This window comes from Leptonychotes weddellii, chromosome 10 (genome assembly GCF_054177405.1).
Source record: "Leptonychotes weddellii isolate Sample4059 chromosome 10, ASM5417740v2, whole genome shotgun sequence".
Lineage (NCBI taxonomy): Eukaryota > Metazoa > Chordata > Mammalia > Carnivora > Phocidae > Leptonychotes > Leptonychotes weddellii.
Genome location: NC_138378.1, coordinates 23,495,665 through 23,510,783, shown reverse-complemented (window position 1 = coordinate 23,510,783; position 15,119 = coordinate 23,495,665). Strand labels below are relative to the sequence as shown.

The window sequence follows — 15,119 nt, the reverse complement described above, 5'->3', positions numbered from 1 at the left end:
GAAATGGAGTGGGAAAAAATCTAGCTGCAATCAACAAGATTAGTAAGTTTTAAAAAATGTAAAAAGGAAAAAAGAAAAAAAGAAAATCCAGCTGCCGCCCCTGCCCATACCCCTCCCCAGTGACAAGATCTAGAGGCGCTGGTGAGTGGCCAAAGTCCCTTTAATATCCCTGAATTGCGTTACAAGTAATACTGCTGGAGGTGAGGAAGGATGGGGGTCTGGGGTGCGAGATAGGGGAGGAGGAAGAGGGAGGGGGAGCGCCAAGCGCTCATACAAAATATGGCCAAAAGGCTTAGCATGCATGGAAAATTATTGCTGTCGGAAGTTCCTATTTACAGGGTCAACACCCTCCGTAATTGCTTCTGCGACCCCTCTCCCTCCCCCCATCCCTGCTACCTCCCTTCCCCGAGGCGGGCCTGGAGCTGAGAAGCCCTAGAGAAGTGCCCCTGCTCCCGCGGCTCCTCCAGTCTCCACCCTCCTTTGTGGCTGGGTGGGGAGAGAGGGAGGGTCGGAGAGTCCAGGACTCCTGCCCCCAGAGCTGGGCGCCTAGTGATGGGGCAGAGGCGTGTGCTTAATTAAAGCAGAGGGGGCCAGGGCCCGTGAGCGTGGAGGTGTGTGCTTCGGTCCTCGCCCGGGCATGCAAAAGCGCGGCGGGGGAGGTAGTGGCGGCCACCGGGGGGGGGCAGCTGGCAGCCCCGGCCCCTCTGCCCGGGAGAGTTGCATAGACGTGGCCGGGAGGGAGCGCTCCTCCCGGGAGCGGAGCGGGCCGGAGGCCCCAGCGGGGTCCGGGGCTCAGTCGGTCCCTGGAACCTGGGGTCCCTCGAGAAGAGGAATAAATAGGAAACAAATCGAGGAGACTCCTCTCTCCGGTCTCCCTGGAGTGGGAGTGGAAGGCTCAGGAGGGCGGGGACCTGCCCCATGACTGGACCTCCTCATACCCCTCACCCCCCAAGTTGAGGGTCAGCAGGCTATCCCTCCCATTCTCGTGCCCCCTTCTCCAGCGAGTTCAGGCTCTGATGAGGGTGAGGCTTCTCCCTCACTCACCAAGAGGGGGTGTGTGTGTGTGGTGGGGGGACAGCCTTTTATGGCCTTTGCTGTCCCTCTCCTTGCCTGGTTCCCTGACCTCCCAGTCCAGCTGGGGAAGCCAGACCATCCCTGGGTGAGGCCAAGAGAGTAAATATAATAATAAATAGATAAATAATAAATAAACAAATAAATAACTGGAGAGGCCCAGCCAGACAGGGGGAAGGGCATTTGTGAGGTGCCCCAGACTCCCCCCAACAAATAAGGAGGGGTACCTGTAGTCCTGGGGGTGGGGGAAAGTGCTCAGAGAATCTGGGGAGAGGGCGGCTAGAGGCTGGAAGCCCAGGGAGGGGCTGTCCTGGGGTGAGAGGAGGACTACGGTAGGGGGCAGGGCCTGAACTGCCCCTCAAGTCTGCCCCAGGTCAGGTGAACTCAAAGGGGTGAGAGTTGCTGGAGGGTTGAGGGGGTCTGGAGAGAGTAGGGCGTGGGAGTGGTTGAGAAGGCCCCAGGACCTAAGAGAGTGGGAAATGTATGTGAGAGTGGTGTAGGGGGGGCGGTGTGAATGGCTGGACCTAAGGCCAGGGTACAGAGGGCATCAGGGACAGACTGGGGACTCCCAAGAGGGATGAGGATTAGATCCCTAGATGGGCACACATACAGCAAGACTCGGCAGAGGCCAGAAGGAGGGTCTGGGGTTGGAATGTGGCCTGGGAGCTGCAGGGCCTGCGTACCGGTGTGGACAGGACAGGCTTGAGAGTCAAAGGTAGGTTTGGGCCTTAGACTGGGGTTCCAATAGAGGAACTGTAGGAGAGACTCAGCTGAGAAGTGAGAGGAAAGGTCTGAAAGTTGGAAGGGGAGAGGTGCGGGGTCTGGGCGGGAGAAACTTCCGGCTCCGCGGGCCCGGGAGAGGTGCGGACCTGGTGCCTGAGTTGGGAGCCTTGAGGGCGGAGACAGGGGGTCAAGGTCCGAGTTTCGGGACCGGAAAGGACGATGTGGTCGGGGTGCGTTGGGGAAACCAGTGCCAGAGGTGAAGGGTGGGTCTGGGGGGCGGGAGAGAAAAGTTCCGGGCTGGGAGGGGGGGGTCCCCACGAGGGGCGTGGGCAGGGAAACGCTGCTGGGGCGCGGAGAGGACGGAGGCGGAGGTGGGGGGCCCGAGGGCAGCGGGCAGCTCAACTGGCGGGGCCGGCGGGGGGCGGCGGGGGCGGCTCGGCCCCCTTGACGCAGGCGGCCTCGCAGTGCTTGTGGAGGTAGGACTTGAGCGCAAAGCTCTTGTCGCACTGGCGGCAGCGGTAGTGCTTGAAGGCCGAGTGCGTCTGCATGTGCGCGCGCAGGTTGGAGCGGTCGGCGAAGGCCTTGCCGCAGTGCGCGCAGCCGAACGGCTTCTCGCCCGTGTGCGAGCGCATGTGGCCCTGCAGCAGCCAGGGCCGCGAGAAGGCCTTGCCGCACACGCCGCACTTGTGGCGCAGGTTGTGCGTGAGCACGTGCATGGCCAGCGCGGGCATGGACACGTACGCCTTGCCGCACGTCGGGCACTTGCGCGCCAGCTGGCTGTCCAGGCTGCGGTGCGTCTGCTTGTGGCGGCTCAGGTTCGACGACGTGGCGTACGTCTTGCCGCACTCGGCGCACGCGTGCCGGTGCCCGCTGCCCGCCGGCGCCCCCGCGCGCCCCGCGCGTCCCCCGGCGCTCCCGGCGTCCCCCGCGCCGCCCGCGTCCCCGCCGCCCCCGCCGCGCCGCCGCCGCGAGCGCCCGTCCGAGATGAAGAAGGCGTCCATGGAGTAGCTGTCGGTCACGGCCGCCTCCCCGCGGAAGTAGCGCGCCGACAGGCTGGACTGCGGGCTCTCGGGGTCGCTGTACTCCTCCGGCGCCGCCGGCGGGTATGCGGGCTCGGCAGGCGCCAGCTCCAGGCCCGGCTTCTGGTCCGCATCGTAGCTGCTGGGGGACAGGCAGTGCGGGGCGTAACCTGCAGGGGCGGGAAGGGAGCGGGGACGAAGGTGAGGCGCCGCCGAGGGCGGGTCACTCCCCGCGCCGTCCAGCGCGGCGTCCCCGTGCTCGCTCTTGGGAGACGTTGGCTGCCGGTAAGACAGTGGTCCCTGTCGTGAACCTCCGTCCCGCCTGGGTTCAGATCCTTCCTCCATGGGCCACGATGAAAACAACCCCTACGCCACCCTCTTGGAGCACGGTGCCCCCATGGCTCTACTGGCTGTGCGTTCACTGTCTTCTTAAGTGCTCACAACCACGCAGTGAAAGTCTTACTGTTATTACACCCAATTTACAGATAGAGACATAAAGAGTCTAAACTCGCAGCTAGTAAGTGATGGAGCCAAGATTCAGACCTTAGCAGGCTGACGCCAGAGGCCATGCTATCTTTATTCTAACAACATTCTGCTGTTCTGGTGCTTGCTATAACTTCTCTGAATCTGTTTCCTCATCTACAAAATGGAGCTTATGTTTGGACAGTCCCTCCCAGAGTCTTTGGAAGGGCAGAGTTAAGTGATGAAAAGAAGCGTGTATTAAGCGTGCACCGGGCTCTGCCTCAGTGCTTTATGTATGTTAACTCATTCAACCCTTACAGACCCTGCGAAGTAGCTACTGTTATCATCCCCATTTTCCGTGTAAGGAAATCAGGAAAGAGAGAGAGAGAGGGAGTGAGCACACAGTAATTGCTATATAAATGTTAGTTATTATAATTACGCTTTTTACTTGCTTGAAAAAGCGACTTCACTGAAGATTATTTAATTGTCTGCCTCCCCCACCCGACTATGAGCTTCCAAGGGCTGGATCTGTGTGCCCAGCATGTGCCTGGCTCAAAAAAGGTGTGCAATGAGTAGATGCTGCATAAATGAATTAAAAATCCTGTTAGACCCATTTCCCAGGGTTGCAAGAGGATTTAAGAGGTCAGGTGTGTGGCAAGTAATAGGTGGTCTAGGAAGGGGACTTCCTTGTACTTGCTCCCAAGCCTGTTTTGCTCCCAGCTCCACTAGAAGCATTCTGGAGTCTCCCTGTGAGAATTCACCTCCCCCTCCTCCTCCCTCCTCTTCGGAGTTGGACCAGAAATCCTGTCTACCTTGGGTTTGTGTGATTGGTGGGCAGGCCGACTGAGGCTCTCCCAGGGGATTCCCAACTGCAGGGGCCACCCTGATTTGTCTCCCCCCTCTCCCCCTCAGGGCCTAGCCTGGTCTCAGCACCCTCCCTGAGGACCCTGGGGTCTGGGCTCCCAGGAGAATTTCCGGCAGATATGCACAAACTTATCAACCTGGCACCAAGGTTGTGTTTCCATTGTCTTTTGATTCCGGGAGAACAATGAAGGTGAGGCCCCTTTCCAAGGTTTCAAGCTGGGGAATGGCAAAGCAGGAGATTTGACCCTCTCCTTCTGACCTTGAGACCCACTCTCCCCACACCCCACTTCCAGCCTCCCCCACTCAAGAAAGCAGGCGGGAGAGGACTTTGTAAGCAGGGAACTGGATTCAGAGCTTTCCTTCCTTGAAACCGCCTGCCTCATTCAACCTCTGTACCTTTTCTGGGATGGTGACAGAGTGAAGTCTGTGAAGACTGTCCCCCAGCCCTGAAGGCAAGGTTAGGCCCCTTATTTTTTCTTCTTTCCCTTCAGATGTTGGCACAGGACCCTCTGCACACAGCAGTGGTTGGGGATGGTGGGGATGGATGACTCAGTAGGGAGGGGCTCTGGTTGCAGAGAAGGCAATGGTGCTGGCAGTTTTTTAATTGGGGAGGGAAGGTTGCCCAGCCTCTCAGCAGCCCATTCCTCCCCTCCTGTCTGCCTTTTGTCTGGAGGTCCCCCACCTCCCACTCCAGGAATCAGGCCTCGTACTCAGGCCCCAGGACATTCAAGGAGCATTATTTCAGACTAAGTGAAATACCTGTCGGGCACTCCCAGACCTCCTCTCTCTGCTATATTTCTTCCCATTGTAACTACTGAGAATAATGATAATAATAGCTAATATTTACTGAGCACTTACTGCATGCCAGGCTCTGTGCTCAGCGCTTCACTCTCATCGTCCGACCACATATCACAAAACACTTCTATTACAGATAAAGAAATGGAAGTAGGAGTGGTGATGGTACTTGCTCAAGGGATGGAGCAAGGATTGGAACCCACTGCACTGCTCCCCTTGTTTTCCATACCCCCAGAGGTCCCCAAGGAAGGGGCTATAGCTGGGTGGTTCACCTCCTATCCCCAATGCCCCATCTTGTGGGCACTCCATAAGTATTTGTGAAATGGGTGATAAATGGTGATAAAGATTTGCCAGGCCAACCTCAGTCCCCAGCGCAGCAGGATCTGCTACAAGCCATTCTGTCTGCCTGGTCTTGGGACAACTTGGTTCCTGGCAGAGATTCTGGGTGACCTTGAGCAAGTCATGCACCTCTCTGTGCCTCAGGGGATAGATAGTATAGGATCCACTTGCAGGGGATCATTTATCATGTGACCAGTGCCTTGCAGGTTCTGTTATGAAATAAGGATGGCACACTGGTTAAGAGCACCACCTTGGTGCCACACTGCCTGAATGGAGTTCCAACTTCACTGTGCCCAGCTGTGTGACCTTAGACAAACTGCTTGACCTCTCTGTGCCTTTCTTGCCCCAGCTGTGGAATGGGGGATAATGTAAGCATGCATACAGTTGTAGTAAGGAGTCTATGAGTAAACAAACAGTAAGTGAAAAATGAACAAATAATGATGAACATCCTAGAGTACTTAACGTGTCAGATGCTGTTTTAAGGGCTTTATATACACGAATGCATTCCATCCTCATGACTCCAGTTGGTACCACCTTACATAGAGCAGGAAATTTAGACACAAGGTAATTAAGTAACATGCCCAGCAAAGTAACTTAGAGCCAGGATCCCAACCCAGTGTTGGGCACATTGCAAACCCCCGATGCATGTGTGCTGTTATTATTAGTAATAATAATCTCCCCAGATGGGTTTCTGTGCTGCAGTTTTCTTGGCGCCTGCCAAGACACATCTTGATGTTCTTCTCTGGGCCTCTGTTTCCTCAGGATGTGTAATTTCTACATCATGTTCAGGTGAGGAAACTTTTGGTGGGTAGTAAGAGTTCAATGAACCAGGCAAGTCCTCCCCCAAATTGGGCTTCCTGCCCATGGTGCCCTCTGGTGGCAGCCTGTGGCACTGCAGCACCTTATTCCAGTCGCTGGGGGGCTCTTTACATAGAAACAGGGGTGCCTCAAACAAAGGCTGCTCCTCTGCCTGGGGATGGATGCAGAACTGCCTTCAGGACAGGCAGTGCTGGCCAGACCTGATTCCCAGCAGCTGTGGAGCTCAGCATGGGTGGTGGGGGTGGGGGGCAGTTGGGGGTTATATGAGAATTTGCGTGGTCATGTTAGGATGAGGTGGTTCTAACTTGCTTTGTGACCTTGGCCAGGTTACTTAACCTCTCTGGATTTGGTCTGTATAGGAAGAAGGTTGACTGGTATGCTTTAAAGATTCTTTCTGCATCGTGGCTGAAGAGATCCTCAGGGACGCCCATTTTCCTGTCCTCCACACCCCCAACCCCCCCTCAACTCCACCTCATCCTCCTCAGATCAGCCTAGCCCTCTCCCTGTCTATGTAACCTTGGCAAGTTATTTAACCTTTTTGTGCCACATCTGTATAAGGGAGCTCATAATAGCATTAAATGAATTAATGCATATAAAGTGCTTAGTACAATGCTTGGCACACAGTAGCCTCTCAAGCTGCTTTTATTATTGTCATTATTATCATCCCTACATGTCCTGGTGATATCCTTCTAATCTACCAGGAGTAGAAGGAGACACACACAGGTGTCTCAGGCTGCTATGTGACCTTGGGCGAACCACCCCACCTCTCTGGTCCTCAACCCTGGAGAACCCTTCAGGACACTCTAAGCTGTGCTCTAACTGTGCATGGAACTCAGATGGGTTTTAGACGCTGTCCTCTGCTCCACAGGTGACCAGAGATGGCTGAGTTGCCTGTCCTCCATCTGACAGGGTGAGACAGGGCTCTCCTGTTTGGGTCCCGATAGAGGCAGGAACGGCCAGGGATCCAGAGAGAAGGCCAGGGAATGCTCTCATCCAGGCTCTTTTACCCATATCCTAGCTGTGTGACCTTGAGCAAGTCACACAGCCTCTCTGGGCTCAAATCCCCTATTTGAGGGATAGGGACCAGAGCCACCCCTGCCACTTGGAGGGATACTTTGGACATACGGAGATACCGTGCACCTGTCATCTGAGAATGACTTCTGGTGTTCTCTGCCTACGAGTCTTCATACTTTAGATGGAAGGTCCAGAATCCATTAAAAAATTAAGAATCCTGCACCCAAAGGAGTGGTGGGAAGGGAATTTTATGAAGATTAAGGTGCTAGGTGCTCCACAGACACAGTCTCATCCAACAGTCTGGCCCGTTGGGGTGAGGGCGGGGGCATCTCCGATAGAGAGCACCCCTACTACCTACCGCTGCTTCCCCTGAGCCTCCCCCTGTGCCAGGCACTATGCTATATGCCCCGAGGCCTGGAGGCCCAGAGAGGGGAGAAGGTTTGCCCAAGGTCGCTGGCAGAGGAGTTAGGCTTACAACCCTCCAGAGTCTGTTTTTTCCAAAATACCCAAACTGGATGGAGACTCCTGGGGGTGGGAGGTTTACAGTTGGTGGGGAAAAGGGGCAGTGGAGTTCTTCAGATAACATCACCTAGTTGGCCTGTGTCTGATGGGATGATGGGGTGTTGGGGCTAGGGAGAAGCTGCTTGAGAAAATGTTCCAGCCCCTTGTAAATTTTTGCAAATAAAAGTAATAAAAGTAATGATTGACACTTACTGAGTACTTACTGTGTACAAGGCGCCCTGCTCAGTGCTTTGTGCACATTAGCTCCTGTCTAAGGGAACATGACAGTCACTTCCTCCAGTGCCCTACAGAAGCTGAAGCACAGAGAGGGGCCTTGACCCACCTCAGGTCACAAAGCAAGTTCACACAAGAGCTAGGCCAGCCTCCTGCCTCTTAGTCCTGGACTCCCTTTTCCCAGTCTCTCCCAGATTCCCAGAGTCCCAAACTTCCTCCAGGGAATTTCCAGCCCCAGTCCCACTTCCCTGCCTTGAGATGGGCAGAAACAGAGAGGGGCCTGGTGGTGGCCCACTTTCCTGAGGAGGGCCCAGCCCTGCTTGGTGGTGGGAGCTGGAGGGGCTGCTGCATGGGTATATTTAGAGCTGCTTCTTGCTGTGCCAGGGCCTCGGGCCTCGAGAATCAGCTCCAGCCAGCTGAGCAGAAAGCCAGGTCTGTCAGCAGCAAAGCGGGATAAAAATAGTTTCTCCTGTCTGCTCACAGAGCTGGGCAAAGGGGCTGGTACCTCCCCCTCCCCTTATTATAGCATCTTTGTTAGCTGTTCCCTGGGCACTGGACCAGAAATGACACCCACCGCCTGCAAGGGCCTGGCAGCTGGTACACCTGCCCACTGGGGAGGGGGTCCCTGGGTCCAGATGATCAGGGGACAGAATGAGGTCTGGCCCAAAGTGACCACAGCTGTAGGGTGTGGGGCTGATGCCCACTGACCCAGGCCCAGGGAGTGTCTAGAGGATTCCAGAGTCCCTCCTCCCCTCCCCCCGTCCAGAAATCCCACATATTCTGTTTTTTCCTGACTGTGACCCAATTCCTGTGGCCCATAGGGAGGTCCACAGCTCTGCAGGAATCAATAGGAAAGATTTTTCAAGGGGTTGTGGAGATAGGAGTAGGTGGCTAAGGGTCTTGAATTGCCTAGCACTGGCTGGTGGAGCAGCCTCCTCTTCCCTTGGGGGAATCTTCAGCAGGCCCTTGCACAATGCATGCAGGCTCTCCAAGCCCCCTGCTTTCTGCCCTACTGTCTCTCTGCTCCAGAAGGGTGCAATCAGAGGGCCTATTCTAACCTCCCTTCCTATCCAAAGGCTGGCAGCTAGAGACAGCTGGGAGGGAGGTCAGAGACTCTGGGGGCCCCATCTCCTCAGCAGTGTCCCCCAGAGGGCCTCATCTCTCTCTCACGTGCCCCCCAGAGGCCTCTAGGCTGTGGGGGTCCCTAGAACATGTAGATGAAGCACTCACCAGGGAGTTGTGACAGAGTCCACCATTTATGCCCTTGTGACCTCATGCGAGTGATGGGCCTCCCTGGCCTCATTTGCCTTTGTAAGTTGGAGCTAATCCTCCCCTGTGCTCACTGCCCTTTGCCTATAGTGTGTGTAGGTGGAGGGGGGGGCGTTGGGGGGTGCAGGGAGTCTTTGGGATGTGTAAATTGCTGTGCTGACATAGGGACTTGATGTACTTTTCTCCCTCAGGAACCACAAACTGAGACTGCTTAAAAAGTGGATGCTTAGCTCCAGCCCTTCATGGCCCCCTTGTGACTCCAGGCTTTCGGGGAGGCCATGGGCCCCAGATTCTATATCCCACACAGGCCCTGTTATTCCACAATCCCACTGACAAATTCTTAGGAAAGTCAGATTTATGGATCCCTAGAAGGTCAGAGCTGAAAGAGATCAAGTTCAACTGCTTGAGTTCATGAAAGGGAAGCTGAGGCTGGGGTAAGGGAAGACTAGTCCAAGGCCACAGAGAAAGCTAATGGTGGGTCTAAGACTTGAACCTGGGAAGCCTGGAGAATGGACCTGGACATGACCTTGGACTAGAAATTCGACCTGGATCTTAATCGTGGACCCTGAACCTGAACAGTGACCTGGACCTGATCTTAGACATTGAAACTTGAACTTGGACATGAATTTGTCTGAATCTTGGACTGGATCTATAACCTCGGACATTGACCTTGGACCTAGACCTTGGACCTGGTCCTAGACTTAAAGTTGGACATGGATGTTGGGCTTGGATCTCAGATCTGGACCTGGATGTTAGACTGGACATTGGACCTGGACTTTGAACCTGGACCTCTGACATGTCTCTAACCTGGATCTTGGACCTAGACCAAGACTGAGATGCCAGGAGAAGTGGTAGTTAAAGAAGAGCCAGATGGGCCTGCTGTGTGTCCTTGGGCACCTCCCCAGCCTTCTCTGGGCTCCCTCTGCCAAGGGATTGGGGCAGCCCTTTTGCATCCCTGCTCTCAAGATGGACTTTCTGAGGTGTGGGGTGGATGTGTTGGGGACTTTCAGCCGGGCTTCCAGGCCTGGCCTGGAGCGACTCCCCGGCGCCATCAGAGGGAGTGAGAGGAAGTGGGCGCTGGTGTAATGTGGTCAACTAGATAAGCCCATGGGCAAGAGTAGGAGTGCTTCCTCGGCCTGCTGGGGAGGCTTAATGTAGCTGTGGAGGGCAGACAACTGTGTTATTGGATTGGCATTGATCCCTCATCTGCCTGGGTCAGATGCACTCTGAAGGAGTATGGAGGCAGGGCTAGGCTGGGGTTACAGAGAAAGGGGGACAGGGAGCCCGGCTGGAGTTCAGAGTCAGGGTGTGAGGGTATGAGGGAAGTAGGCAGTGAAGATGTCTTCAGCTGGGGTCCATGGAGACTGCTGCCCTGCAGATAGATGAGCAGCAGCCTGCTCTGGGATGGCTAAGAGTCCCCAGCATCTCCCCAGGATGGGGGCCCAGGGCCTGCAAAGCGGTGGGCTTGGTGGAGCTGGAGGGCGAGGGTGTGAGAGGGTTAGGAGGATGTGAGTTGGCATTTCACAAGACTGAATCTGTGTTCAGAATCACTCAGGAAAGAGGAGGGGAAGGGAAGGCTGCACTGAGGCAGAAAACAGTGGAGGAGCAAGAGGAGCGGGAGGGGGCGAAATGAGGCATTGTATTGGACAGGATGCTGGAATTAAATCTAGTCTCCCTTCTTTGGGGAGCTCTGCAGAAGGGCCTGGAGGCTTTTCCATTTGGGAGGCTTCCCCTTCCCTATTTAGGGGTTCTTTGGGCTGGGGGAAGGCCTGGAGCCCAGATGCACCTGCCGCACCCTTTGCCCAGCCCTCAGAGGCTGAAAAGGGAGGGAGTAGGGAGGCAAAGAAGAGCATCGCTTGTGTGTGTGTGTGTGTGTGTGTGTGTGTGTGTGTGTGTGTGTGTAGGAGGAGGAGGAGGAGTCCTTCAGGAATCCTCAGCACTCCCAGGCATTCCCTGAGCTGGGAGTACACCTCTTTTATTTGGGGCCCTGCATCTTCCATCAGTTGGGAGCCTGTGGCTCTCCTGACCTCCACATTCACAGGCCCCCTCCCCACACCCCTCCCCAGCTTCCCCTCCCACCAGCCTCATCCTGACCCTGTAGCCATTGCTGCAGGAATGGCTTGTAAGAGGATCTTTCTAATAACTGGAACTCTCTCCAGCCCCAGGCCCTTCCCCCCTTCCCCCTCCCTCTCCTCCCTCCCTCCTTCCCTCCCTCAATCTCCTCACCTCCCCCCCTCCTCTCTTTCTCCTTGTTTACCCAGCACACTTACACACGCTGGGAGAGAAAAACGTCGGCTCAGCAATTTTTCACACTTCCCTCAAACGCTCAGCAAGGTTATTTCCGGCAGAGCGGAGACAACGGGCCACTAGGAGCCAGCAGACTCTCTAAGGACCCCCAGCACCCTGCCCACCCATGGAATGAGGGAGCCTTCACTGTCCAGTCTAGCCACACCCCAGGGATAGGAGAGAGGCCCCTGAAAATAGGATTAGGCAGTCCCTGTGTTTCCCAGCCATACCCAGGCTTGAATGGTCACCCCCTGGTCTCTGGCACTAACCCTTTCCTACAGACACTGCCAAAGCAGCTAGACCAGGGTGCCTGTCCTCACTGTGGGGCATCCTGCAGAGAATGAAGCCAAGAAATACCTGGTCTCAGAAACTTGGCCACCCTCAGCTAGGCATTGGATGGTAAACAGAATCCTACAGAAACCCTGACAATGGCCCCCGGCATTCTGTTAGACCCTCATCCAGGCATCTCCAGTGCCTCCCATCTCACACTTGACCTTCACAAAAGCTGAGCTTGTCACAGTCGGAAGGATACTTGGTTCAGCATCCAAACTCTTCCACTGCCGGGGAGACAGGACCAGAGAAGGGAAGACACTTGCCCAAGGTCACACAGCGAGTCAGAGACCTAGTCTCCCAGAGTTCCAGGCCGTATATCAGACTGTCAGGACAGCCTCAGGATTCTCTGGAGGCTAGGGAGCTGGTCTAGAGCCCTTTGGGGGGAGAGGGCCAAAGACAGGGGTGGTTCTAGGGTGTCAAACCCAGTAGAACGCCCAGGGGAACACCCCTGCTTATAGCTTTGCCCCAACTTTTGCCCTGACCCCACCATTCACTCAAGGGCTCCTTTCAAAGTGTTTTGGGACTGAATTCAAAGCAAGGCACTCTTGCTTCCCTCCTGAGGAATAGTTTGCAGTTTGGGCTGTGTATAAGAAATTCTCTAAGCTTCTCTGGGTTTCCTCAACTGGCCTGGGGACAGGACCATGGGGGCTTCAGGGGGTGGGAGCCCAGGGCTTTGTGTCAGTCCCCCAAGGGATCCACATCCTAGTCTTGCAGGCATTTCAGTTTCTACCCAGATCCTAGCACACACACTCCCCAGCCCTGGCACTGTCCCAGGTCCACCCTCTGTCCTGCCAGCACTCAGACAAGCCCAGCCATATCCCTGGGCCCCTGTCTTCGACCCCAAGAGGCCCTGGGGTCAAGAAAAGAGGGCAGTAGAATAAGGGACATATGGGCAAAGGAAAAGGGGGTTGGTTCTCTGGGGGATCTGGGGGAGGCCTGAGGCTGAGGGGCTGTAGCTGTATCCCTGATCACTCCCTAATTTCTTTGACCTTGATGAGGTCACAGAGCCCTTTGCCCAGCGCTCTCTTGCTACCTGGTTTGATAGAGTGATGGAATGTGGGTGAAGTGCTTGGAAATCCCTAAGGTGGAAACTCCCACCCTCCTGGGCTCCGCCTTCACCACCTCAAACCCCCCCCCCAACATCCTCAACCCTTTCTTCTCTTCTTTTTCTCCCCTCCCCTCCCCTCTCCTCTTCTCCTTCATCCTCCCCTCCCCACACATCCCAAAGCTGATGCCACATGTGATGTCAGATTTCTTACTGCCAAAGAGATGTCTATTCTCCAGACACCTGCCTGGTATGGGCCATGATAGGAGAACCCTTTTGTGATTTGTGATCCCCTTGATGGGGGATGGGGTCTACAGAAGCAGTCTCTGATTCTTCTGCACACCCTGCAGAGATCACCCCCTTCTGAGGCTAAATGACCTCTCTTGTCCCTCAAACCCTTGTCCTTGCAGGAACTTGCTCTGAGAAGAGATGGAGTGTGTTGGGGGTGGGGGACTTATAAGGAGCAGCAGGGCTGGCTCTGGAGGGGGTTGAGAAGCTGGAGTGGGGAGAAAGTGCAGCCCAGGGGACCAGGAGCCACTTTGGGGGAACCCCTCCTAGAAACCCCCTCTTCCTTGCCGCCCCCAGGACAGGCCCAGCCTTTGGCAGGCATGTGGCTGAGGGTAACAAAAGAGTTGCTGAGAGAGGGGGCCTGGGAACACTTGTCTGGTATCGCCAGGGGGAGCAGGCTTGAAGGGAAGGAGCCCCCCCCCCACCCCCGCTACACCCAAGGAGCCAGCCCTGTCTCCCCAGGGACTGGTAGTCCTGGCTCGCTTATCTTCCCCACCAGGGCAGTACACTCAGGCAGCTAGCCTCCTTCCCTCCACCAGGGGAGAGGACCCTCAGACTGCCTTATGCATTAGCCCCCCAGCATTAGCCCTTCGTAGGTGCCTCTCTCTCTTTCCATTCTCTCACCACCCCTCACTCCAGCCACGTTCTAGGGCCACAACTTTCAAAGTCCGGGCTGGCGCGTGGCTGTGGGATGGATGGACCCTGCGACTTTCCCTTTGTAGGGACCTAGACCCTGCCCCGCCCGCCCGGCCCTCGGGAAGCCCGGGAGGAGCACACAGCCAGGGAAATCTCCTCCCGGGGTTCCCTGCCGCGCGCACCTCTCCTCGTGGCCCGAGTTGGGGAGGGCCCGAACTCCCCTCCCTCTCCCCCCCAGCCCCTCCCCCCCCGCCGGGTCCTACTCACCGTTGTCCCCGGGCGGCCCCCGGGCGCCAGGCAGCACGTAGGCGGTCTCCAAGGGGTGGTAGGTGGGGGCCGGCACCCCGCTGCACTGGAAGCCGTCCCCTTTGATCTTCTTTACCAGGAAGGAGCGCGGCATGGTGCGACTGGCGGGGGGCTCGGCGGGGGCACTTGCGTGGGGCCCCGGTGGGGGGAGGCGGCCAGCCGGGCGCGATTGGCTGTCTGCGCGGGGTTTCAGCACTGGACAGCTCCCAGCGGGCCGGCGGGCGGGCGGCAGCGCGGAGCCGGCACCGGTGGCGGCGGCCCCGGCTCTGGCTCGGGCTCCCGCTTGGGCTTGGCGGCGGCGGCGCGCAGACAGGCGATCGCTGGAGCTGTGCTCAGCACTCCGGCTGCCGGCTTTATATGGGACGCAGGCTGGAGGAGATCAGGTGGTCCCCTAGCAATGGAACTGTTCAGCGCTCTAATCCATCAAATGTCCCCCAGGACAATCGCTCCGCACACGTTCCCCTGAACCGGCAGCGGTGGGGGCAGGCCAGGCGCAGGGAGCAGCGGGCAGGCAGGAGGGGAGAAAGTGAGGGCGAGAAAGGCGCAGAGATACAGAGAGACGGAGAAAGAGGAGTGGGGGGGGGAGGGAGAGAGAGAGAGAGAGAGAGAGAGAGGAGAGAGGAAATACACGGAGAAAGACAGAAAGAGACATACAGAGAAAGAGAGACACACACACTGAAAGAGGTAGAAATAGAGACCGAGATGAGGACAAAAAGACACAAGAGAGGAACAGAGAAGGAAAACAGAGATGGAAAGAAGTAGCAACACACGCTCACACACCCATGGGAGAAAGAGAGAGATCCAGACACACAAAAAGAAAGCCCCTCAGGGATGCAAAGAAAGGGAAAGAAAAGTGTAAGGTAGAGGGAGAAGCCGAGGGGAAAGGACAGAGAGTGGTCCGGGCAGGCGGGGTTCAGGCACATGGGGACACAGGGAAGGGGATGCAAAGAAAAGAGTGTGAGCTCTCCAGCCGCGACCCTCCCGCCTCCAGTCCTCTCCCTTTCCCGCAATTCAGAAGTGGCCAGTGTGGACACTCAGCTTTAACTAGAGGAAGTCGTCACCCCCACCCCAGCTTGACCTCCCACTGAAGCCCCCTATTGGGTTTGGGGTTCAAC

General features: G+C 56.4%; 1 protein-coding gene and 1 long non-coding RNA gene across 2 annotated transcripts in view; one reads left to right on the top strand and one right to left on the bottom strand.

The window, feature by feature from the left end:
• Window positions 1-15,119, top strand: part of LOC145723816 (uncharacterized) — a 38,278-nt gene that overhangs the window by 10,059 nt on the left and 13,100 nt on the right. The window lies entirely within an intron of this gene.
• SCRT2 (scratch family transcriptional repressor 2) lies at window positions 2,193-14,182 on the bottom strand. Its single transcript, XM_081832194.1, has 2 exons — window positions 13,966-14,182; window positions 2,193-2,983 (listed from the first exon to the last, which is right to left on the bottom strand). Exons 1-2 carry the CDS (start codon window positions 14,096-14,098, stop codon window positions 2,193-2,195), a joined length of 924 nt encoding a protein of 307 aa, XP_081688320.1. The 5' UTR covers window positions 14,099-14,182.